At 33.7% G+C, this 25,031-nt stretch overlaps 2 protein-coding genes across 2 annotated transcripts; one reads left to right on the forward strand and one right to left on the reverse strand.

The window, feature by feature from the left end:
- Positions 1-1,720: 1,720 nt before the first annotated feature.
- On the reverse strand, positions 1,721-7,225 carry LOC102801430 (glutathione S-transferase A4-like). The gene is made up of 6 exons (XM_078007397.2): positions 7,073-7,225; positions 3,842-3,893; positions 3,218-3,350; positions 2,519-2,654; positions 2,135-2,266; positions 1,721-1,939 (listed from the first exon to the last, which is right to left on the reverse strand). Exons 1-6 carry the CDS (start codon positions 7,151-7,153, stop codon positions 1,817-1,819), a joined length of 657 nt encoding a protein of 218 aa, XP_077863523.1. The 5' UTR covers positions 7,154-7,225; the 3' UTR covers positions 1,721-1,816.
- Positions 7,226-9,241: 2,016 nt separating this feature from the next.
- On the forward strand, positions 9,242-17,181 carry LOC146738357 (DNA polymerase epsilon subunit 4-like). Its single transcript, XM_085503748.1, has 4 exons — positions 9,242-9,532; positions 14,398-14,482; positions 15,695-15,736; positions 17,013-17,181. The coding sequence occupies exons 1-4, from the start codon at positions 9,320-9,322 to the stop codon at positions 17,024-17,026; spliced, it is 354 nt and encodes a 117-aa protein (XP_085359874.1). The 5' UTR covers positions 9,242-9,319; the 3' UTR covers positions 17,027-17,181.
- Positions 17,182-25,031: the final 7,850 nt, after the last annotated feature.

Genomic DNA, 25,031 nt, shown 5'->3' on the forward strand with positions numbered 1-25,031 from the left:
TTGTCGTGAATATCAGCAAAGAGTAGGGCATGCAGACTGCCTGGTCATCAAATCCACCATGACCATCATGATGTAGAACACACAGACAACCTTATTCACTCCTACTACTCACTTGTGAAATCATTACCTGGAATTTCTAAATTATCTGAATAAATTTCTATTACTATAATGCATACATTATAATATGATTTATGAATTTGAAATGAGTCAAAAATATTTAATCATCCAAACTACTACAGACCTTGACTCCTCCGATTCAATGGTTCAATCCTATATCAGCTTTTCCGCAAATCAGAATTGATAATGTGCAAATTTGAAAATTTTCAAATTTTATGATATTCCAGTCCTGAGGAGCTGCAGATCAATCCCAAAATGCAACAGGCATGTGTAAATATTCCTTTCAAAGCCTGGCGGTTTTCTTACATCATTTGGAATGAGACGATACTATAGCATTATACAATGTCATTATTCTTACATTGTAAGGTCGAAAAGGTGTTTATCACCGGCAAGAAAATATTAGGTGCAGTGTGCCTTGAAAGCAGCAGTTGGTGAGTAACATTTTCTTTTTGTCAAAAATCGCCATACTCGTAATAGAAAGCTAGAAATAAGCTGTGGAATTAGACTGGCGCAGTCGGGCGATTAATTTGTTTTTGTAGTTTCAATAAAATAAACATTTTGCGAAATGGAGGTGTTAGCGCGAAATTTCCTGTAACTGCGAAATCACCCTGACTGGTTTATTCTGCATGGCCCTCTATCGACACTGCAGGAACCCGTCGATTTTCCAACGGGTAATTATGTTAATGAGTGTTCTAATTGACAATCATCTAAGCCAATCATAACGTGTCTTCAACTGACCTCTGACCGAGAGGACGTCGGCTGATTGTAGCAGCCGATGTTTTTTAATTCTATGACTAGTACGAGTTACTTTTTTACACATTGTGATGAATTAAAAACGACGACTACGACAAACTTGAATGTCAACGTGCCGCCATTGGGTCTGCAGTGTGACCTTTAACATGTTGACCTCGTTATGCACGTATTTCCGCGCCCACCTCATTATAATATGTGCATCATGAATATTTAATAGCAATGAATTACCTGCAGAATAAACCAGTCGGGGTGATTTCCCGCTAACACCTCCATTTCACGAATTTTCTTATTTTATTTAAACTACAAAAACAAATTAATCACCCCGACTGCGCCAGTCTACTGTGGAATGTATACTTAATGACATATCCTGTTTCTAGCTTTGTAAGGCGTTTTATGGTGTTTACGTATCTGATAAACGCATGACAAGTGATGACATTGTATCTCAGTCATTTTGATAATGGTGTACCGCAAAAGTTTTTTCAACATTTTACTTTAATGTATTAGTTTCTGTGACAGACAGATTCGTCAGAATGGAAACCAAAGTTTCGCTTTCATACTAGATGTCACTATGAACAATACTGAATCCGATCTACATCCAATTGCAAAATAACGAATGTAATGAATCCATGTGCCATTATATGTAAATAACAATAACCAGTTGGAAAATATGTATAATGGATGGCATATTAATCTAATAAAACTGCTAAAAATATTGCAACGCATGTCATATAGGTATTTTCAAATTTCCATCATAAAATAATAATCATTTGGTGTTAAACAACTTAAAACCAGTATCACACTGTTTTACGGTGTAAAATGTTACAGTATCATATATTACATATGTTACACCTTTGATTACTGCTGACAGATAGATGATTTATTCAATGTATCGCAATGAACTACATGTACAATGAACGAACTAATTTGCGAACTAATTTTCATATTCTTAAATCCAGCCCCATACTTTTCTGCAGTGCAGAATATATTCTTCTGTGGTCTTCCCTTTTCTTTGTGGGCCATTCAGGAATGCCTTGATCCGTGGTAATGACGATAGTCTGTCTTTGAATTCCTGGCAATTGTAATATGCAGGAACTATTATGTACAGTTATTTCGATAATTTGACATTTCAAACAAAACAATCACATACACATGTTTCACTACACGTAGTATACTTACACATGTCATTACGATGCTCAATAGCTCGGGAACTTACTATGAATATCATATCTATACTGAACTTGTAGTGGTTAGTAATAAAACCCACCTTCAGTTTTGGATAATCTTCAAGAACAGCAGGGAAATAATCATCGCAATAAAGCAAAGATTCCAGAACAGCCAAATCGGCCATAGAAAGATCATCCCCAACAAAATAACCAGATGAGGTCTTAGACAATTCCTGTTGAAAAATGCGAATATAAATCACATCAGTATGTGTAAGCACATAATATTATGATGGTGATTTGATATTTATGATTAATAACACGGCTATCTATTATAGTGTTCGCATATAAGTTACATACATTCAATGAATATAGTTCCTGTGCTGTCACGTGATGTAGACTGTCCAACCGAAATACTGAACACAAATTCTTGAATGCCGAATAAAAACATCATGCTATTGATACTACCCACAACGATACCCACTAACCTTTTCAAACACAGGAAGATATCTGGGTACGGCATTTTCTTTTACACTCTTGCTATCGTCCTCCTTACCTTTGTTCCATCCAATATACACAAACTTCATTATAAAATCACGTGCGCCGTCGTATAGCACATCAATCCTAAATAGAAATTAGTATTGTATTGATTGCAGTCTATGAAAATAACACTTAAAAATATCCTACTGTCAAACATGAGCGGTCAATGAATACGAATTTGGAGATGAACGTCAATTAATTATGAAAATGAACATTAGGAATATGAACCTGAATCTTAACAAACAAACACATACACACACAAAAAACCACATTCTCTTTCAAAATATCGCAACGATCTTCCTATCAAAATCTAAGTAAATATACAATGGCATAACGATATGACAACATTTGTAGATACATAGGAAAGACTCCATCGCACATTGATAACTTGACAAAATAAAATGTTTAGTCTGTCAGCTTAGTAGCTGAAGGCACGGGACAACTAACTTTATGATGTTTTATTGTAATTCAAATTATATCAAGACGTTGTATGTATAGTTCTTTCATTCTATTCATAGAGCATGGAAAACGATTGGACATTATGACCCTAGCAACTAACAACAACGTCAGGTGTTTATGTGACAGTCATGGTTTGACAGCGTTATCAAATATACGACGTACTACAGTCAAACAATACAATATCTCACCTTGTTTTCTGTTCCAGTGTTTTACCATACATGGCGTATTTTCTGGCAATATATCGAATGATAGCGTTGGTTTGTACCAATTTCATGCCATCAATTTCCAACATTGGCACTTGCATGAATAGAAGATCACCGGCTAAAGAATAATATTATTGTTGAAACGAAACAAAAAGTAAAACTAACACACGTGTGTATGTAGTATGTGTGTAACGTAAGGTTTCAGCAAAGTGTTTTGAAATATCAAGTACAAGTTCTAACTGTATATATAGAAAGTGCTGAACACAGCAATCGACTGTTTTACGTCACAGTGATAATCAGTAAATTAACTTTGAGTAAATGTGAATGGTATTTTCCGTAATTGTACGGATTGATGTGCAAATATTGTTGAAATATTTGATTCAATATGACCTACTGGAAGCTACGTATCTTTTATTTCCATGTAACCAGTTTTCGTACATGTTTAACAGAATTTATTCAAAGTAGGCAAAAATGATAAAACGTAAATTTTGTGTGTTCTCAAATTAATTCCATTTACATATGAGCGTATACTGGTTGTAGCGGAGTGTTATAATATACAGTTAATGCAATGTGTGAATCGTAAATAAACGAAATAAACAGAACACAAACCTTGACGTAATCTTTCCACGTGTGCTGCATCCTGAAGATACGTTTCCTCAAACTGTAGAATAAACATCAATATTTACTAATGTGAACAACGTGCAATATAAATATAGAAGACATGCCATCAATGGAAAACAGCCATTATTCAACTTGATTTTAAGTGTGTGTTTTTTTTTTCATTCAGATGCTTAAATTTAAGTGGATAGATTTAGTTTCACATTGCACGATCATCACAAAACATATTCAAGCATGATCAAAGCATCTGATAACGTAATGTATACTGAAATACATTCAAATACCTCAAAAGATGTGCCAACTAAATTTTTGTTTTTTTCATCTTACAAAAAATAATACCAGATCATATGAAAACATGTTTAATTTTCCGTAAGGTTTAGTGATGTTAGACTTCTGTTGGTTCAGTTCTTTTTGAAGGAATGTTACAGTTGTATTTGAAATGTTATGGATGCACTGTCTCATACAATTTTCAAGAAAGATGTTCCTTGGTACAGAAACGGACTGCTCGTTGCATTTTGGTAGATATGTGGGTACTGTTGCCATAGGAACAGTTTCTATTTTGGGGATGATTTTCCATTTATAACTAAAAAGTAATAGAGGGATTATCATGAAATATTCAGGAGAGATTACCTTCAGTGCACAAAGGGCACATAAAATATTCATTTGGTAGAGATGTAGTTAGTGCCAAAGAAAGAAAAATTTCAGGAATGATTTTTTTTTAATTTTTACAATATTATATTATTTTATGTCATAGAGTAATATATTTGTTTCACCTTCTTCTCATTAATTAAGTTATGGACATTTTCAGAAGAGGTTGCCCTTGAAACAGTTTTAGATCCGGTTGTCATAGTAACATGATTTCTGGGAATGATTTATATTGATCATTCGTGTGAGCTGACATGACATTTTTCTCCTCTACGCAAGTATAAATCAATCAGAAGGAACTAAATCTGGTTATCAATGCTGTAATTGTTATGATAATCCATTAATAACACGTCAAGTGGTAATTCAATCACAAACGTGTTGTTAAATTGAGAGAATAAATGTGTGGACAAATATTTGAGACTTATTTTGGTGTAGAAAAGTCGCATTTAATTAACTTCCACAAATTACTAGTTGTTAAATTGAGAGAATAAGTGTCTCAACAAATATTTAATACTTATTTTGGTGTAAACAACTCATGTTTGATTAATTCCGACAATTACAAGTTGTTAAATTGAGAGAATAAATGTCTCAACACATATTTAATACTTATTTTGGTGTAAACAACTCAAGTTTGATTAATTCCCACAATTACAAAGTGTTAAATTAAGAGAATAAATGTGTGGACAAATATTAGAGACTTATTTTGGTGTAGACAACTGTCGTTTAATAATTTTACACTATTACAAGTTGTTAAATTGAGAGAATAAATGTATGGACTAATATTTGAGACTTATTTCAGTGTAGACAAGTCGCGTTTAATTAACTTTCACCATTACAAGTTGTTAAATTGAGAAAATAAATGTGTGGACAAATATTTAATACTTATTTTAGTGTAAACAACTCGAGTTTGATTAATTCCCACAATTACAAGTTGTTAAATTGAGAGAATAAATGTCTCAACACATATTTAATACTTATTTTGATGTAAACAACTCAAGTTTGATTAATTCCCACAATTACAAAGTGTTAAATTGTGAAAATAAATGTGTGGACAAATATTTGAGACTTATTTTGGTGTAGAAAAGTCGCGTTTAATTAACTTTCACCATTACAAGTTGTTAAATTGTGAAAATAAATGTGTGGACAAATATTTGAGACTTATTTTGGTGTAGAAAAGTCGCATTTAATTAACTTTCACCATTACAAGTTGTTAAATTGTGAAAATAAATGTGTGGACAAATATTTGAGACTTATTTTGGTGTAGACAACTGTCGTTTAATAATTTTACACTATTACAAGTTGTTAAATTGAGAGAATAAATGTATGGACTAATATTTGAGACTTATTTCGGTGTAGTCAAGTCGCGTTTAATTAACTTTCACCATTACAAGTTGTTAAATTGAGAAAATAAATGTGTGGACAAATATTTAATACTTATTTGAGTGTAAACAACTCGAGTTTGATTAATTTCCACAATTACAAGTTGTTAAATTGAGGGAATAAATGTCTCAACACATATTTAATATTTATTTTGGTGTAAACAACTCAAGTTTGATTAATTCCCACAATTACAAAGTGTTAAATTAAGAGAATAAATGTGTAGACAAATATTTGAGACTTATTTTGGTGTAGAAAAGTCGTGTTTAGTTAACTTCCACCTCTAAAAGGTTGTTAAATTGAGAGAATAAATGTGTCGACAAATATTTGAGACATATTTTGGTGTAAACAACTCGTGTTTGATTAATTCACACAATTACAAGTTGTTAAAATATTCAAAGACACAGTGTCTTTGAAATAATATACTGGTATCATTGGATATTTGATTTAATTGTGAAACTTTCTAACAACATGTTAACTGCTGACTTTGAACCCTCAATCAACAATTCCGCAGACACAGTATAAATTCCACAACACCACAGAAGATATTGGTCTATTTCCTGAATTGTTTTCGTAATATAGGGAACGTCATTGACACTTTAACAAAACTTACCTTGACTTGTCACAATCTGGAAACTGTTGAACAAATTGCGCGCCGTAAGTTTAATATAAGTATTATATATTCATTCATTCAGTTTTGCATGGTGGAGTGTCGTGAGGTTTATTATTTTTTTCGCGACGTGTTTTTGTTTACTTGTTACGGTTTGAGGGATTTTAGTTTATTTGATTTACGTTTTTACGGTAGCTCTGAGCGGGACTCGAACCCACTGTCTTTACAAGCTAATTTTGTTTTATCTTGATGGCACGCTTGTGTACCACGGCACGACCTTGGTCGTTGGTGGTGTTCATTTTTTTAACACTTAAATGTTCCGATGAGTTGAACGGGAAAGCTAAAACGATTGCTGGTTTCGAGAAAACGACCCCGATTGAAGGTCATGTATTTTGTGACGTTACCAATTCGTGTGTAGATACGGCTTCTAGAACCGTGTCCTTACAAGAGATATACACGAGATTAACCGTAAACTGCGTGTACAAAAATAGATTTACCGTACTCCGTACTGTACACGAGATTTACCCTACATTGTACTGTACAAACGAAAAGAGATATACTATATACACTGACATTTAAATGCTACTTACTTCAATTCCAACGGTGGATAAAATTAGCCTTATTGATTCACCCAATCCCCGCCCATCAAAGTATATTAAATGTGCCTTCATTTCGGTGAGCGCCAGGAGTTGTTGGAGATATGAAATGCAGAATGCAAATGAGGAATTACGCAAATGATATACATACCAGTGGATTGGCTCGATACACTACGGTAAGGGAGATGTCATTATTTATTTCTTGGGTCGTTTGGTGTTTCAGTGGAGTTGATGGTTACTATGCCCCTTTTTGGCTGTTTCTAACTGCATCGATAGTTTTATTTCCCTTCGGCAAATCTACCATTACTCGAAGACAATAGTGGCATTCAAGTTCAATGACTTGAACCTAATTTTAGTAAAAACTTACTCATAATTCTCGAGAAATTAATCAAACTATCCAGTATGTAAATTAGTTAACAACTTCTTTTTTTGGGTGTTAGTCAACGCTTGACAACATTCTGTTGCATTGCTGAATATTAAAATTTTATAATATTAAGAATAACGGACTTATTGTGCTCCCATGTGTTAATTATGTGTTAACTATGCAAGTTGATTGAGCTGATTAATTTAAAACTGATATAAAGACAGCCTAATGCTGGTCTAGGGATGTATATTGACATTATGAATCACTTTTGTTCTTGTATTGGTATGATACAGAACCTAAAGACACAGTGTAATTAGTATGGAAATTGGATAATAACCTGCAGACTATTATCATTCATATTAGCCAAAATGAAATAGTTAATTGGTATGCAAATTAGCAAATTAATGTGCATATACAATATAATCTTTCATCGTGATATATGGTTTCAACATTTCATTACCAGTGTTATGGGCATAATAATTTATGAAAATATCGCGTGATTAGGTGAGTCCATGTGGTATAAAGCAATTTAAGGTAGAAGCCTACTCATAAATTAAAAAAACCCAGAATTTATTCATTTTGCAATAAATTGTACTCCAAGGCAATATAAGGATATTGACCTAAAAAAAGATGTGTGTCACCAGCCTTTTTTTCGAGAAAATGATGGTTTAATTTTAGTGGGAAATCGCCATTTTGACACTATTATAACGCTTTTACCACAGCTTTCTATGGCAGAGATATTATGCAATATCTCAAAATCTAGCCTGGTGACATAGGCTGAAAAAATCATATATTGTTAATGATGGAGTACTTTTTGTTGTTCTGAATTATTTAAAAAATCTGGGTTTTAAAAAGTGTCAAAAAATGCATTTTTTCTTTAACATTGTGTTCTATGAAAATGTTCTAAAAATAGCAATTTTCAAAAAATATTAGGACGCGTTTCTCAAAAAGCACAACTGTAACCAAAGACATTAGAAAGAGAAATTGTCTTTGCTGTAACACACAAAATAATGCTATTTCATTGTACCATGAGACATTAGCTTCATGATTGTACATAATAAACTAATGAACATTGTCATGCGATTTATGACCAATTTTGTCAAAAATTATGACTAGGCTTCTACCTTAAGTATCAACCTTTACGCTGTGTGTCGTGTGATACGTTGAACTGTGTTACTAAGCAACAATTCATGGAGGCTCTTCTGAAGACACATAAAGCCGGTTCGATAATCAGTCAAATTCTTCAAATTTATCACCGGGGCGGGCACAACATGACCCATATTTGAACTCTGTTTTGGTTCCAATATTTATGGTCAACTTGTATTCTGTTTTTTTTAAACGCAAATTTTCAGATTCTCTGTAATTTTAGCAAAATTTTAGATATTTTTGGCGAAAAATGCAACCCAAAATCAATGTGAGTATCCCCCCCCCTCTCCCCCGGTATATCACATTTTGACATTTGATATATTCTAACGTGAAAGAGTATTATAAATTCAAAATAGCTAATGCTGAACAAAAGTTTACTAACATTTATTTATCTTATTTAATGAAGAATGTTGTAATTTGCATGGTTTCAATTTTGCATTCCACATTTAAATGCGCTTTTTTGATGTGTAAACAAAATATTCATAATTTTCACAACAGCTGAAAAAATAAAATGCAAATATTCCAACACTACTACTGAGTACACTACTGAATAAATCTTGAATTTTCAAGGTGAATGTTCCGGCGAAGAGGGAAGAATATCCGAACGGAACAACACCGTGCAGGCGGACGATGTACTGAATACATCTTGAATACAACACGTTAACGACACCGAGTAGGGGTCACCTTCTGGTCAGATACTGAAGCAAAGAAAACACAAACACACAAACAAGATGGCGGACGTCGAGCCCCGCGAAATTGAAGATGGTGACTCCACGCAAAAAACTGAAAATAGTACAGAGAAAGATACAGAAAATAATGGCCAGAGTGAGAAACCAAACCGACTGACCAAGTTTCCATTGTCAAGGGTGAAACATATGATGAAGCTGGACCCCGATGTTACACTCGCTAGTCAGGAATCCGTTTACCTTATAACGAAGGCGACGGTGAGTCATATTTTGAAAATCCATGAGTAACAGTCTCTATTGCCCCAGATAACAAAAAAAATATCTGTTTATGTCATTTATGCTCAATTTTAAAACAATTAAAACACAGTATATTTAATTATTATGTAGGCTCTAGCAGATTAATGTAATTTCCCCTTTCCAGAAAACTATTATTATTATTATTCTATACTGCTAGTACGTTTCAAAACTAAAATTACACACGGTCGTTTTAAAATTACAAGATACATATACTTCAAATTATACTTCCACTATGGGTCAATTCATTCTATATCCACACCACCCCCTCACTGATGAAATTTTCCAATGGGTATGAACACCCATTGTCTTGGGCAAACTTCACTCTAAATACAATCGTTTTTTTTTTTTTACACAAAGACTGCTTCAAGTTAACTATTTTCTGTGTAAGAAGACATTTGTTTGAAATTTGGATAAACAGCTTATAGAACCTGCTGACCCTGAATTTTTATTTTTTATGGAGTTTTAGAGAAAAAAAAAATATGGATCACAGTTCTAGTATCAGTTGAGTTTCAAATGCCAACTATTAGCGTGGATGTACTAAAAGAAATATTTGATCCATTCTCACTGTTATCAACACATGGCTACTCTCAATACACCTTTGTTTTTCAACAATTAGCATGTTTACTTTTTGCGTAACTAGAAAAAGTTTTATCATAAGTCAGGGTCAAGATCTCATATTAATTTAGAGTTAGAGTCTCTGTATGAAGGGAGGAAAACATTGATGATTTAATTTGTTTCGACCTGATGCATCAATCTAGCTTTCCAGTTAGTATTAAATCTTCATGAGTTGTAGTTGTTATTCAATTGATGAAATTGTAATTTTTAAAACTATAGTTTATTTACTCAGAAATGCTACCATTGTATCACTCACTTACAGTTCAAGAGTAAAAGAGTAAAAAAAAAAACATTGTGTGCTACTTATAACCTGATCTACCCTATTTCTTACTGCTCATCCCTAAACTTTCTTTGGACATATTTGACTTAGAAAATTATGGCAGGCTTTTAATGTGATTAAAATGTGGCTTTAAACATGATTTATGACAATTATATCTGCTAATGCAGTTGTAACAAAGAAAAAAATATGTAGGAAAATATAAACAAAATCTCTATTCACCTACTCTATTTTGAAACACATGTTGTAGGTACCACAACAATTTTTTTATATGGTCGTATAGTTTTGTCTAAATACTCAGACCAATGGAGATGTGACTATGTTTACCAACTGAATTTAATTTTCACACGGTTCAGCATTTTTATCAGGTTTTGAAAATAAATCATTGCCAACATAAAAAAACAAAATCTTTAGAACAATAAGAACGAACAGACAAATATTCTTATCACTGGCAAATACTTGAGACAATATTAATTCCAACTCCTATATACAGTTACTGTACCAATGAACATCATGAACTCTTATTAAGGAAGAAGTTGATAATAACATTTCTAATTTTTTTTTTTTTTGCTGATGGGTTGGTGCGTTTGGCTGTTTTTTTTTGTGCAGGTTACTGTCCAAAAACTGTGACTGTAAAATAAATCAAATTTTTTGACATACAGTGTAATTTCATGGTGTCACACCAGACTGAACAAAATCAAAACCGAGAATGATGTTACAATTGTGGAAATTATGAATATATAATTATTCTATAGTATACAAAATATTTTTTTGAAATGCAGTACCTATGCTTCATATACATCATTACATGTACATGCTATCATTCATTTTTAGGCACTGGAGTGATGGTCATCTCTATTAGGCACTGGAGTGATGGTCATCTATATTTTGGTTGGCATAGTTTTGGGTGTGAAGTATTGATACTGTATAATCACTTGAATAGGCGTTATTTTTGGAACATTTCAATCTTTCTTGACACCTAGATTGGACTCAAGAAAATGATTTTTATTACTTTGTTTCGATTATGAGCTTTTATCAATCTTTCAAAAACAACTAATTTCTTGATTAAAAAAAATCATGCAGTTTTCCCATCAAAATCAAAACCAAAAGATCGCACTCCAACATTGGTAAATCTGTCCTGTGGTGTGTTCAACATGAAGTTACTGCAACAATTGCATGAACATGAAGTTCAAAAGTGGAAGTGTGTAGATCCATACACTTGGCCAAAAATTGTCAATGTCAACAAGACTGGGAAAGTGGCCTACAGTTTACTCTTCCTAGATCGATGAACACTTTTTAGCAACTATACCTCGGCACTGTCAAGCATGCGTTCTGGAATACATAAGAATAACCTGAAGCATGTGTACTGCGTACACAATATGCTAATAACTTTAATGAGGTTATGATGTAGACAATTCCTCTTAATATGGTGCAATTATTTATAAAAGCATTTATTATGAAACGTAGCAAGCACATATTTTCAGGCATGACCTTCACCCTGTCTATTGTGGTTATTATAAGACTGTCCACGCTTTCTACTATACTAAACTGGTCACCAGATTTAACAAGTGCTGCTTTGTCTTACCTTTCTACCTTTGCGAGCCAATAAAGATTGTCAAAACTGTACAGCGCCACCAGTGGCTGTTCCTGGCTCTATTCCTCAAGATAGAGGGCGGTTATTATTTATTGCAATTACCAGTAGATAAAAATAAACAATGACCTTGACCTAGTCAAGTTTGGTGCTTTAATCCGTTGTGTCACAATCTCATTTGAATTTATGGAAGGGTCAATCTAGTCAATGTTGTTGGCCACATAGCAGCAGTTATGTACACTTTTTCAAATAATGAAAAAAAATTCATAAATAAAAAAAAATTATGAGTTATGATCCCATATAGTATCTGAAATAGTCGCCGCCCAATTGGGAATTTTCATCATTGGGTCAAGCGAGAATGAAAGCAATATGTTTTTGTGCACTGTGATGTCATAGGCTAGGTTTATCAATATCCAATTTGGGGGGTTATAATGAGAGAATAAATTAATCACAAGAGAGAGTCATAATTCATTGTGCAAATTTCAAAAGAATAATGTCCATCCATAAAAACTATGGATGCGCAAATAACCGTGATCCACAATCAGGGATATCTTTTTCACATTCCTTTGTCCGAATAAAAAAAACATGTCTGCACAAGGAATTGCTCGACAATATTGGTACATGTAGGAAATCAGGTTATCCTGAAACAAATTGGGCAACTGAAACCTGTCCCCATGAAGTACCTTGCTGGGAAAACAATACTGAAACTAAACTAGTTTTCTTGATAGTCTGGTGAGATTAGATGACACCGGAAAGTGCAATTATTTTCAGTTTTGCTTGTTTATTTTTATGTGCACGTTGGGCTGATAACAAATATGTTTATTGTTAGAGACTGGTTTATTTGTACCCTACTGCCCACCTGCTATACAACCGCCACATGATTGGATTTCAAAATCACAATTATTATTTATTGTTTAGTATGTTGGGCATTTTATTTTAGTTTGTAATCACAAACACTGAGCGTGAAAAAGAAACTTCCATAGATTTTGTGTTTGGTTTTCCTACGCGTAAACATTTTGACGACCAACTCAGCGTGTATTATTTGCAGTATTTCAAAATTACTGCCATTATTGGTCGGACGATTATTTACTGTTTACTATGTTATGTGGAGTCACTATTAAACATTGAGAATGTGAAAAAGAAACTTCACATGTTTTTTTTTATTGTGTTGAACATACAAATATTGAAAACCAACTCAGCGGGGAAACTTGCATTTGTATTCGTAAGTTCCAAGTGATCCATAGTACAATTTAAAAATTGCGGGAAACGCAATGCTCTTTGAAAACATACACCACACACAGATGTATTCAATGAACTGACTATGGTTGACCTTCAAATGAACCTAGCCTAAAACATCCATTGAAGTCCCCGGATATAGTATGTTAATTCATTGCTGTTGTTCGTCGTTTCTTATCTCCGTGAATACCGGTAGTCTCCATAGGCGAATTCAAGACATGTTTAGAAGTCAACCACAGCCACAAGAATATGGATAGAAAAAATAACATGGATATAATGCTATTGGAAATGGTTATTAAAATCGATACAGTCCACAGTTTTTGCCACCTTGACCTACACTTTAAAACTAAGCCACTGGACTACAGTGAGCATGGTTGTCATTTACATGTTTTTAATTTGTCAATCACTTGACTATTTGATGGTTAACAGCGTCCATAGCGTTGGAAAAATTCTTTGAAAGTCTTAATTTTTTGTGGTCTGGAAAGTCTTTGAGTTGTCTTTAAATTACAGGAAAAATAAATCTTTGAAAAGTCTTTAAATTTCTTCATAGTTATTAATTCATTTTAGAAAGGCTCGTTTCTCCAGGGAACTGCCATAACCTCAGAACTTTGATGAGCTTTGGTGATGATGTTGTCCTGAATTAAGGGTCAAAATGTCTTGGGGGGAAAAATGCAAAAAAGTTTGGGAAAAGGTCCGGAAAAGTCTTGGAAATAAATTGGCTTTTGGTGCTATTCCAGTGGAACTCAACGTTGTTAGTTTTCAACTGGCTTTAAGCTACATGTAGCTTATCTTGCTTTTAAAACCACCATCTATCTAAATTGTGAAAGGTTCAATGTTACCAAAATAAGTATCATATTCATAACTTAGGTACATTGTAAATACAACAAAGAATAAGTGATTTTCACTTTTAAAAATACATAGTTATATTTTATGAAGGCAAAGCCTTCTGGGAGTTAGCTTGGGACTTGAGTTATATTTGAACTGTTGTACTAGTTATAGCTCAACAATACATGTACATGCCATTTTTATGTGAAATTGTTATACGTGTATCATTGGCTAAGATGCATGAAAACTCATTGTGGCTGGTTCTGTTTGTTTTATTTTCAGGAAATGTTTGTTGACTATATATCAAAGTACTCCCACAACTACACATCTCAGAGTAAAAGGAAGACCATGCAGAGGAAAGACATCGGTGAGTTTTTATAGGAAGGAACTCTCTTTATTGGAACTTTTAAGGTAGAGATGTAGTTTACCTGACAGGTATTTTAATTAGTTAATTAGGAAACCAAGATGACCTCCCTTGTCCACAAAACTATATATTTTCGGAAAGCTTATTGTATGAATTTAAAAATTTTTGTAAGTATTTTTTTTTTATGGACACTGTAGTTTGAAATATGCACAAAAATGTGCTTTTTTGGTCAAAAGTGATTTAAAAAAAAAATTAGCTTCTAAACGATGCTTCTATTTCCTATTTCCAAAATTGGTTTACGGGTACATATTTTTACTATGAAGAAAGTGCTGTCTTGAAAACTGTCTACCAGTTGTCAATTTTGCAGGGCAGCAGCTAAAATTTCACTACCTCAAGTTTATGCATAAATTAACGCCCAGGCGAGTTGTCGATTGTTGTAACACTGTTCAACCAAAAACAATGCCCCGGCGGCGTTTTGAAGATAAACACATTGTCAATCATTTGTGAAAAATTTCAAAACAGAAGGTCAAAGCGTCTAGGAGCTTTTTTTTTTTTTAAGTTCTGGGATGTGCACTAAAAAAAAGCTGAGATAATTGCTAATTTGCATAACCATTCACTCAGTAAGAAGTTTGCTAATGCTCATATTTAAAATGGCTGTAACAGTTCCAAATTAAATGTATTATCGTTTTGTAAAAAGTTAAATATAGTGCATAATATGGAGATTGTCATTTTTTTTTCACCATGTTTCTTTTTTTTTTATTTATGTACAACCTTGCTAAATCCTGTTATCTATATTTTAAAATCGTTTTTTTTGAGATTGTTCCACTATTCAAAATTCTACACAATTTTAACAGTCTATAGCCAAGACTGTTTGAATGATAAAAAGCAAAAAAAAAAATGTAGCTCCCAAGTGCCCACGGACCTGCATCTCTACCTTAAGAACATTTATTGACAGCAATATTCCATATTATTTTTGTCACTTACTTTCAAGCGTATACATTTTTTCACATGTTTTATTCTTTGTAACACAAACTTAAAGTTATCTTTGTTGGCCTTAATAAATAATGTACTGTTCGCATATGTGTACTGTTACACTATGTGTTCTATATGATACAAAGGTTATAGTGGCTCAGTATAATTTGCATATTTGACTAGATAAACAGCTAATACACATTTGCAAAGTCATTGTTGCTAAAATTTATATTTTTGTTGTAGATTCTTCCATCCAATCGTTGGATGAATTGGCATTCCTTGAAGGTAGGTACTTATAACTGTACATGTACACCTTCTGTTTTTGTGTTACCACACTGGTTGGCAAACAGCTGTGGCTTTGTGTTATCTTTTTCACCACCAGTTTCCTATTTTTTATGACAAACTCACAAAATAGTCTTTTCTTCAACAGATTTGGACAAAAATAGTCATAATCTTTTTGAGTAAAAACTGAAAATTTACTGAAAATATTGTATCTTGGCTCCAAAATTAGAATTCATTTCCAGAAATATTAAAAAATATTAAGAAATATTACGAAAAAAGTGCACAAAAATATGGGTGAAAAAGTATGGTGGTGAAAAGGTCATACAGTTATGTGTAAGGCAAAAGTAAATAAATAAAAATATGCGTTACTTGTAGGCCAGTTTTGTCGATAGTTTTTGCAGGTCTATCTGTTTTTAAATGGTTAAGCTAGTAAGGAGCCATTAAAGGGAGCTCACTTCCTGTTTCTAGCTGCAGGCTGGACAAATTCTTCATGTGAAATGTTTTATGTTGAAATGGATCAACAGTATCGTGTTGACAACAATTTCTTAAAATGAATAGAATATGACGAAATAAAGAAGTTACACTCACCTACCACATTATCAGTCTAATTCAAAAATTACGTTTATACTAATTTGTTATTCCTGCAAAAGTTCAACATTTAATCCTATCATGGGTAGAACAAATGTGAGATTTGTAACCAGATAACAATTTTAATTGCCGTGGTAACAAACAAACAAATAAATAAATAATCATGGTTGTGATATGGCAAGAACATTGTAGGAATACTGATAATCTAGGCAAGGGTGCTTGTTGTGTCAATGGAAAACCATTATTTTTAAAATACCTTAATTTTTTTAAAAGTTATTTCCAAATCAGATGCCATAATGCTTCAGTTGTTTTGAAGTAAACATAAAAAATGAAAACTGATTCAAAAAGACCACTGTACATGAGATGTACAAGACTCTTCTTTTCAGAGGTGCAAGCATTCAAAAGAATCAATCTTTACTTTATGCTCAACAACTGCACCATCAGCGATAAAACTACTGAAATCATTCTTTTTTATTGCAACAAAAATATGGCTTTATTGGTGTTTACAATTAAAATGGTTTCATTGATACATGTATCATTAATTAAAACGACTTTTTTTTATGTAAATAGTAATGAACACTGATTAAATTTCTGAAATGATTTTCATTTCGTATTAGCTAGATCCTTATCCCAGACAAACTGTCCCCACTTCATACTAATAGTAGCTCACACTTTTATCTTCTCATTGCAGGCACTTTGGAATGAACAATATCTGGATTCTCACAGAACTTAAAATATAGATAATGTAAATACAGGGTTCCTGCAAATGTCTTTAATGACTCTTAACTCAGCTCTGTCTCATTTCTCATATCTTTCAATGGTCTATATAATGCAAGAATAATATTGAACATGTTATTCAAGGTTTGAAATCACATCAATTACAGTTTTCCATTCACTTTGAAATGAAATGTAAAAACAGGATAACCAAAAGTCATTGAGTTGTAACATCAACTGTGCTTAGTAATGTGCTATACACTTTTCTATCCTATAGTTAATTTGGATGTGCACACATTTCTGCACCGTAATCCCCTCTAAAATTATAGACATTAAACGCAAGGTCTTGCAGTGAACAGAAAATCACCTATTTACATTATACTTTCTCACAATAGGCATTTGAAAACCTGTCACGCTAACATTTTATTGTTTATGTTGATCTCCGCTGCTTGTTACTTTTTTTCCGGTCAAACAAAGAAATTAATATCTGTATAGTTTGCTTTGTATCAACTTAAATCAAAAAGTTTAGATTTTGAGCTAATGTGAAACATCTATCAACTCTCATATACTGTAAAAACAAAGTAAATTATTTGTGTTAAATGTAGGAGTTCACAAGATATCCATATTATAATATCAAATCATATCTATGTCACAATTTGTTTGACAGTAGTAAACTTGGTGAATTCTTGCTGGAAAACATGTTTACAGAGCTTTATCAGAACTGTGTGAAAGTAAATTGTAATTCTGTTTAATTTCTAGTCTCACCCCAAATAAATTATTTTTTTAGCAACAGAAATGGAAAACTATTTTATTAGTATTGAATTTGTATTTCGTGATTGCATTGTGTTATGTAAATACATTTTGTTTTCAAAATTTACATTGTACATAATTTCTTTGTTGTATGTTAAGTGAAGATCTCTACAGTAACGTTTAATGTATTAAAGTACTGCAGTTGGTGGGAAAACCCTTAAATCTTAAGAGAATCTGATTCAAGTCAATTTTTGACTCCTGTGTGCGAAGCACAAAAGGGAGTCTTTGCAGTTACCCTGTCTGTATGTCTGTATGTATGTATGTCACTTTTTTTGTTCCACCGTTATCTCAAGAACCACTAATCAAATTTTGGTGAAACTTGGTACATAGATGCTCTGGGATAATGCGCAGAGTTGATTAGGTTTTGGTAAAAATCTATGAATATTAATTACCTAATTCGCATGATAATTAGCTGATTTTTAGCTCTTCCAAGACTGTTCCACTGATATCTGAAGAACCACTCATTGGATTTTGATGAAACTTGGCACATGGATGCTCTGAACTAGTGCGCAGATTTGATTAGTTTTGGGTAAAAATATGAATATTAATTATCTAATTTGAATGATAATTAACTGATTTCAAGCTGTTCCATGACTGTTCCACTGATATTTGAAGAACCACCCATTGGATTTCAATGAAACTTGGCACATGGATGCTCTGAACGAATGCGCAGATTTGATTAGTTTTGGGTAAAAATCTGTTAATATTATTAATTACCTATTTACATAATGATTAATCAATTTTCGGTTTTTCCACTGATATCTCAAGTACTAATCATAACATTTCAATAAAACTTGGTACATAGATGTCATATGACACTGCACAGACCTGGTAGTGTTTAGGGTAATATCAGTACATATTAATTACCTAATTTGCATAATTAATTAATTTTCAGCTTTTGATATTTCGAGTAGTAATGATCACATTTCAATGAAACTTGGTACATAGTTACTTGAGGACTGTGCAGAGACCTAATTAGTTTTTGGGTAAATATTTGTGCATATTAATCACCTTATTAGCATAATTAGTTAATTTTCAGCTTTTCACCTGATATCTCAAGTATTAATCATCACATTTCAATGAGACTTGCGACATTTTCTAGGACTATGCAGAGACCTGATTAATTTTGGAATAAATAATTGTGCCTATTAATTACCTAATTTGCATAATTAGTTAATTTTTTGCTGTTCTATGGCTGTTGCACTGATGTCTACAAACCACTCATTGGATGTCAATGAAACTTTTAAAGAGTACCCATCACATTTCAATGAACCTAGGACTATACACCATATTAGTTTTTGGTAAATATGTATGCTTCTTAATCACTTAATTAACATAATTAATTAATACTGATATCTCAAGTATTGATCATCACATTTGAATAAAACTTGGTACATAAATGCTTTAGGACAATAGACAGCCTGATTAATTTTGGGTTAAAATCTGTTCATATTAACTCTCTAATTAGCATAATAATTAATATTTTTTGGGTTCTAATCACATTTCAATGAAACTAGGTACATTGTGCAGACCTTATTAGTTTTACACTTAAATCTGTTCATATCAGTTACCTGATTTACATAATTAGTTTTCAGCTATTCCATCAATATCTCAAGTAATTTTGAATTAATTTTTACTGTGTCTTCAATACTCTCAGCACACGGGAGTTCTTTCTAAGCTTTCTTTGATTCTTCATTTCAACCAGTCTAAGGTATCATCAAGGACTTAAGCTGGATTGGTTCTTCCTGGTTGGGGGGGGGGTCCATCTTGTGGCTATTTTTGTAAGAAGGTAATCAAAACAGCAAAACAGGCATGCAAGTTATTGGCCTTGCATATGAATAAGTAGTGAATGTTTATTTTCCAATCTTCTGTTTTCAGGCTGTTACATTTCCTAGTTTCAGGTGTTTTCCCTCAGTAGAGCTTTAAATAAATTAGGTGGCACAGACCATTTTGCCATAGTGTGTACAAATGTACCTAGTTAAATGTTTCACTTGTTTTTTTTTTGTGTAACACAAGACAATGTATTCAATAGTTGATTTTACCTTCTATAGTAGTACAGACTGGCATCATCTTTCCATCATCTTTCTAATCCATGATATCACTCCAATTACTACCCCTATTTGTTTAAGTTACATATGTGTCTATATTAGACAGAATGGTTTTACTACTGACAGCCACTTGCCCCTGGAATTAAAAATAATGGTATCACCCACCAGGTGCACCTTAATGATAATAATTGTCTTTCCAGCAGAAGACAGGCCAGAAAGTTTTTAAAATTGTTTTAATGGCCAATTTGGTGGCTTTTAAAAATGAGCTTTGATGAATGAGTTTTTCCACAGCGCCACCATTGTTCTGGTCTCCAAGGCTCCCTGTTCGAGAAAAAAACTTTTTGCTACTCCTTGAAGGTCTGTTTTGTTAGTCCCTGTTTGGACGAAGTCCGAAAACCGGGACTATTAATTTGGGTTCATTCCGTCAGTACGTCCATTAGTACGTACGTACGTCCGGAGCTATATCTTGGTCACCCATTGACGGATTTCATTCGAACTTTACATGAACACAATACATAATGTCTTACATATGCGCATCAAGTTACTTTATGATAGGAGCAAAAATGGCCAACTGGTGGCCGTTTTGGATGTAAAATTTGTTATTTTTGATACCTAAACGTGTCCACAGCAGTTTCTCGGAGATGACTGGGCCGATTTGGATCAAAGTTTGTATGATCATACATATTGGGCTGTAGGTCCATGACATTTTTTTTTCGTGATTCAAACAAATATAGCCGACATGGTACCCATGCTACTTTATCTTGAATGCAATGAACGTTTCTGTTTAAATTTTGTACAAATATAGTATACCAAGTAATACATCTGCACCGATACGATTTTTATGATTCAATTCAATAGGGCTGGCCAACGCCCATTTTTCATGTAAAAGCGCTAAATCGCTGTTTCTCAGAGATGAAATTTTCAAGTTGGTATGATGATGATCATACATATTGGGTTATAGTTGCATGTCATATTTTTCTGTGATTCAAAGTAATATGGCTGACCATTTGAAAACACTGTAGTGGTGATGGTCATTTGTTTTTGTTGACCCTGCATCTTCTACTCGACTCATCGCCAGAAATGAGTGGACAAGATGGCCGACTTCCGCCCTGGCCAGTGTTTCCCAGTCAAATAAACATCACAGGATGTGCCATAGAGAATGCATTGCATAAACATATATTAAAACAAAATTTAATTTTGAGTTTATATTTTTCATTTTTTCACTTTTGTGTGCTTCGTAATAGACAGGTGACGTTCCAAGCTTTCCATATGTTATAGATGTTTCCATTAAATCTCCACCATTAAATGCCCAACTTGCCGTAAAACCTGATGATAAATTCTACACTGGCCCAGTGTATTACCAATGGACGATATGTAATTGTGTGCCAGACTCTATTTTTAAAAATAGGTAAATGCAGTAACGCAGGTGACTGTTCAAGTTTGTTTGCTTCGTTCTGGATACTCTCTGGTTCAATGAACACGGCGATGCAGCTGACGCAGTTGTAGACGCAGTATTCGCTGCCCAAATTAGAGTTAAAATTCATGCATTTTTTACACAGATGTACGATCCAGTTGTTAGCAAATATAACTGTTTTTATCCAATTAACAACAGGAAGTAACCTGAATCAAGATTTATTTTATGTCCGTTATTTCGTGTTAAAAATTATCCCACTTTTCGAACGTGAACTACTATCGCCATACTGCTTTTGATGCTGAAGGTCAGACCACAAGATCAATATATTGTATCAGCCGTTTTTCCTCTTTATAAAGAAGGGGTTTTATCACACTGTCTATCCGTGAGTTGTGTATTATTCCACAACAGTCTCGACTTTTGTATTGTAATGCGTCAGACAAACGTAATTTGCATACCAATCGCCATTGACAACCACAATGATATTAACAAGATTAGTCTGTCCACATATTTTTGTATAAAGTATATAACAGGTGACTGTCTTCAATGCCATCTTAAGAGTGTACCTAAGGGTATATTGTCTTCTGGTAACCATAACCATTTATTACATGGCTTCATATGATCAGCTGACAAATACAAGTAGGCACAGAACAAATGAAACAAAAGATTACCTCACTTACTATTGTTTCCAACCCCAAGCTGTGAACTACTTAACGTAACAATAGACTCTCAATTAGGCTAAACAATAGACCTTTAAAGTCTATGACATCATCCGTTGTCTTGAATAATTTTGCATGTAATTATAGTCACTGCAATTGGATAGACAGGAAATCTCTATTTGACCAGATTCTATTGTCTATTTCTGGCAATGGATGTTATGTCATCATGTTGTGAATTATCTTCTAGTTTCATGTACCAATGTAGGTTAGAGGTGAGGCTAGCGATAGATCTCAATCGTACATATTACATGGTCCAGTCAGTTCTGCTGTGTTTATCTTAGATATTTCAACAATGGTCCTGTGTTTGCACTTTTGCATATACAACATCCTGCTCCTATACTATATCTGGCCTGGTCTAGTGTACCTTGTATGTACGGTACTCTGCACAGTGTGTCATGGATTTCGTGCAGACACTCTCATGGGCTTATTCTCTGGGATAACCCTTTTTATGTGAAGTAATCTCGTGCATATCTACAGGAACATTCACCGACCCGCTCACACTAGCTCAACATGGTTACCATATTCCATATGGCCGAAAGACACCCCCAGCCCAAACTTGCTACAGGGGGTGACCTTTCTAGGGCCAAGGAATCTAAAGGATGCATTCAGCTTTTGACATTCTTTACTACTGGTCCGGTCTCTGTTTATGTCTGAGTTTCGTTCCAGGGTACTTCATATATGGACGTACATAGTACAGACTTGGGGTCTATGGAACACAGTCCAGAAACTTGTTCAGTTTACCCTCTTTACCTTTCATCCTCACATCAAATGCAGTTGTGTGGAGTGAGGTGCAACAATGTCAAAACAGCAACCTGCCTCAACAAAGAGGGGAAAGGTCGAGGCTCCTGAACAGTTTGACAGTGGAAATCAGCGACAAGTTTGCACTGCAAAACATTACAGTCCAATCAAAGGGGTTCCACAACACGATAGTTTATTCGCTATCACAGATGCAGACTTTGGACATGGAATGACAGATTTCACATCAAACCTCATTTCCGATGATATTAACAACACTCAATGAGCTGTTAAACTACACACAGATGACACTGGTAGCACCATTCTGGTTGAGTTGAATTGGTTGTTTACTACTAAAATGTCAATTCCCCAGACAGCCATGTTCGTGACACCAGAGCTATTGCACTTATATATGTATCCTTATCCTCAGATTAGTGCAGAGGGAGTGGCAAGCACTATGTTCCTGTCCTTACGGTCATACCAGGGTCATTGGCGATACCAGAGGCATCTTTTCTATGCCTCTATACCCAAACTCGCAGACTTCATTTGCCACGTGGCTAATCAGATAAGAAACCTCCATCCACAGAAGGAAACATCATGTCTGCAATCAACGCCACACTGTGTTTGGAAAGGAACATTGCCAATGATGACTCCCATAAAATACTTTTCTCAAAGGCCTATCTTTAGTGCTGCAAAGCTTGCCTACACTTTCCAGTGGTCAAGGGAATTGTTATATCTGGTCACCCATACATGAGATGCAGCCAGTTACGAGCTTTATACCTATTTTATAATTTCGACTAAGTAATCTTATGGACCAACCACCTTATTACCTACTGTGGAAGAGTTGGGGATTTGTACACAGTTTCGTAAACAGTAGATGATATCAATTTGATTTCAACACCCAATCCACATACACTCATGGTCGACTGCACTTGATTACCTAAATACAGTGATTCAATTACAAATAATTGTTGCACTATTTCCTGTTGCATTATTATAGCATTTCGATGGCATAAAGACAATTTTATTTTATAATGCCTATCAATTTAACAAATGTCCCGTGTTTTATTTGGTCTTATGTACCATCATATGAATTATAAAGTGAAAATTCAAACTTGTCCAATGACAAAGATAGTATTTCAATGTCAGTGTAGATCAACAACTGTGTAGATCAACAAATTAATGTTATTGCAAGTATAAACCCGACAGATTAATCTATTTCCTTAACACTATATAAACCCAATTTGTTGTATGCACTGGGTATCAGATAATATAACATTGACATTTTAAGTATTAGAACCCAAAACCATCATTGGTCTCTGGCAAAGCCAATAATAAAATAATGCATCAAGTCAATATTTTTATAGTCAGTCAGAATGTACATCAGCTTTTATTTAATCATTAGTGTGCAGAAATTTAATCTTTCATCCCAATGCAGTTCTCATTTAAGCGGAAATAGTGTGTTGTATTTAACCTATCAAGAACGAATCATGGTGTTAGGTTACAATAAAGTGCATGTGAATTGCATATCATCATTGTTCCGGATTTGTGACTGTCAAACCATAAAGAACAAATAATTATAATTTCACTTTTAAAATCCCCCATGATCGACATAGTAAAATATGAAAAACACCAGTAGACTACCCCCCCCCCCACATATGAACGTTGGTTTTGTTATTTTAGCTTCTCAGGTTTGCCAGAGTCGTTGGAAATGTTTGCAATATGATTACTAATCACTAAGCCAACAGTGTGACGAAGTAAATCATGATGTATCATTGGTGAGTAGAACACAAATCAAGATGATCCTAAAATACGTCAAATCACTGTAATTCACTAAAAAGAAGTTGGATGGATTACAGCATGACCTGTAGCCAAAAATTTAACGAAGATTGCTAATCCATTGACAGTTTGTCTACAGAAAAAAAATAGTTTTATTGAAACAAAAAAGTTGAAAGTTTGTACAATGATGTAATCATTGAAATATCAGTTATATTTATTCTCAGACCACTGAACTATTTCTAAAAGGTACCTAGACGACCCCGATGAACGCACGATTTGATTTACGCTAAAATATATAATATCCTGTAATGTGACAACTATCTGTGACATTAGAATCACATCTGTTTGACACCAAATCATCATTTTAACGGTGTCCAAACTTTAAAAAACGTGTGCATGATCTCCCCAATCTCCACCTAAGCCCAGGGTGGTCTCACTGCATATTTACTGCTTACCAGTGGCAGTCATGTGCCTGTTCCTTTTGGAAAACAAGA

Source organism: Saccoglossus kowalevskii, chromosome 9, assembly GCF_978046115.1.
Source record: "Saccoglossus kowalevskii chromosome 9, keSacKowa6.1, whole genome shotgun sequence".
NCBI lineage: Eukaryota > Metazoa > Hemichordata > Enteropneusta > Harrimaniidae > Saccoglossus > Saccoglossus kowalevskii.

What these genes read in the sequence shown, in the direction of transcription:
- LOC102801430 (XM_078007397.2), bottom strand. Translation starts at nt 7,153, where the DNA reads ATGAAGGCACATTTAATATACTTTGATGGGCGGGGATTGGGTGAATCA. An exon ending in TATCCACCGTTGGAATTGAA is followed by an intron (nt 3,894 to 7,072) that starts GTAAGTAGCATT and finishes TTTATTCTACAG; the next exon opens with TTTGAGGAAACGTATCTTCA. An exon ending in CGTGGAAAGATTACGTCAAG is followed by an intron (nt 3,351 to 3,841) that starts GTTTGTGTTCTG and finishes ATTATTCTTTAG; the next exon opens with CCGGTGATCTTCTATTCATG.
- LOC146738357 (XM_085503748.1), top strand. Translation starts at nt 9,320, where the DNA reads ATGGCGGACGTCGAGCCCCGCGAAATTGAAGATGGTGACTCCACGCAA. An exon ending in ACCTTATAACGAAGGCGACG is followed by an intron (nt 9,533 to 14,397) that starts GTGAGTCATATT and finishes TTTTATTTTCAG; the next exon opens with GAAATGTTTGTTGACTATAT. An exon ending in CATGCAGAGGAAAGACATCG is followed by an intron (nt 14,483 to 15,694) that starts GTGAGTTTTTAT and finishes TTTTTGTTGTAG; the next exon opens with ATTCTTCCATCCAATCGTTG.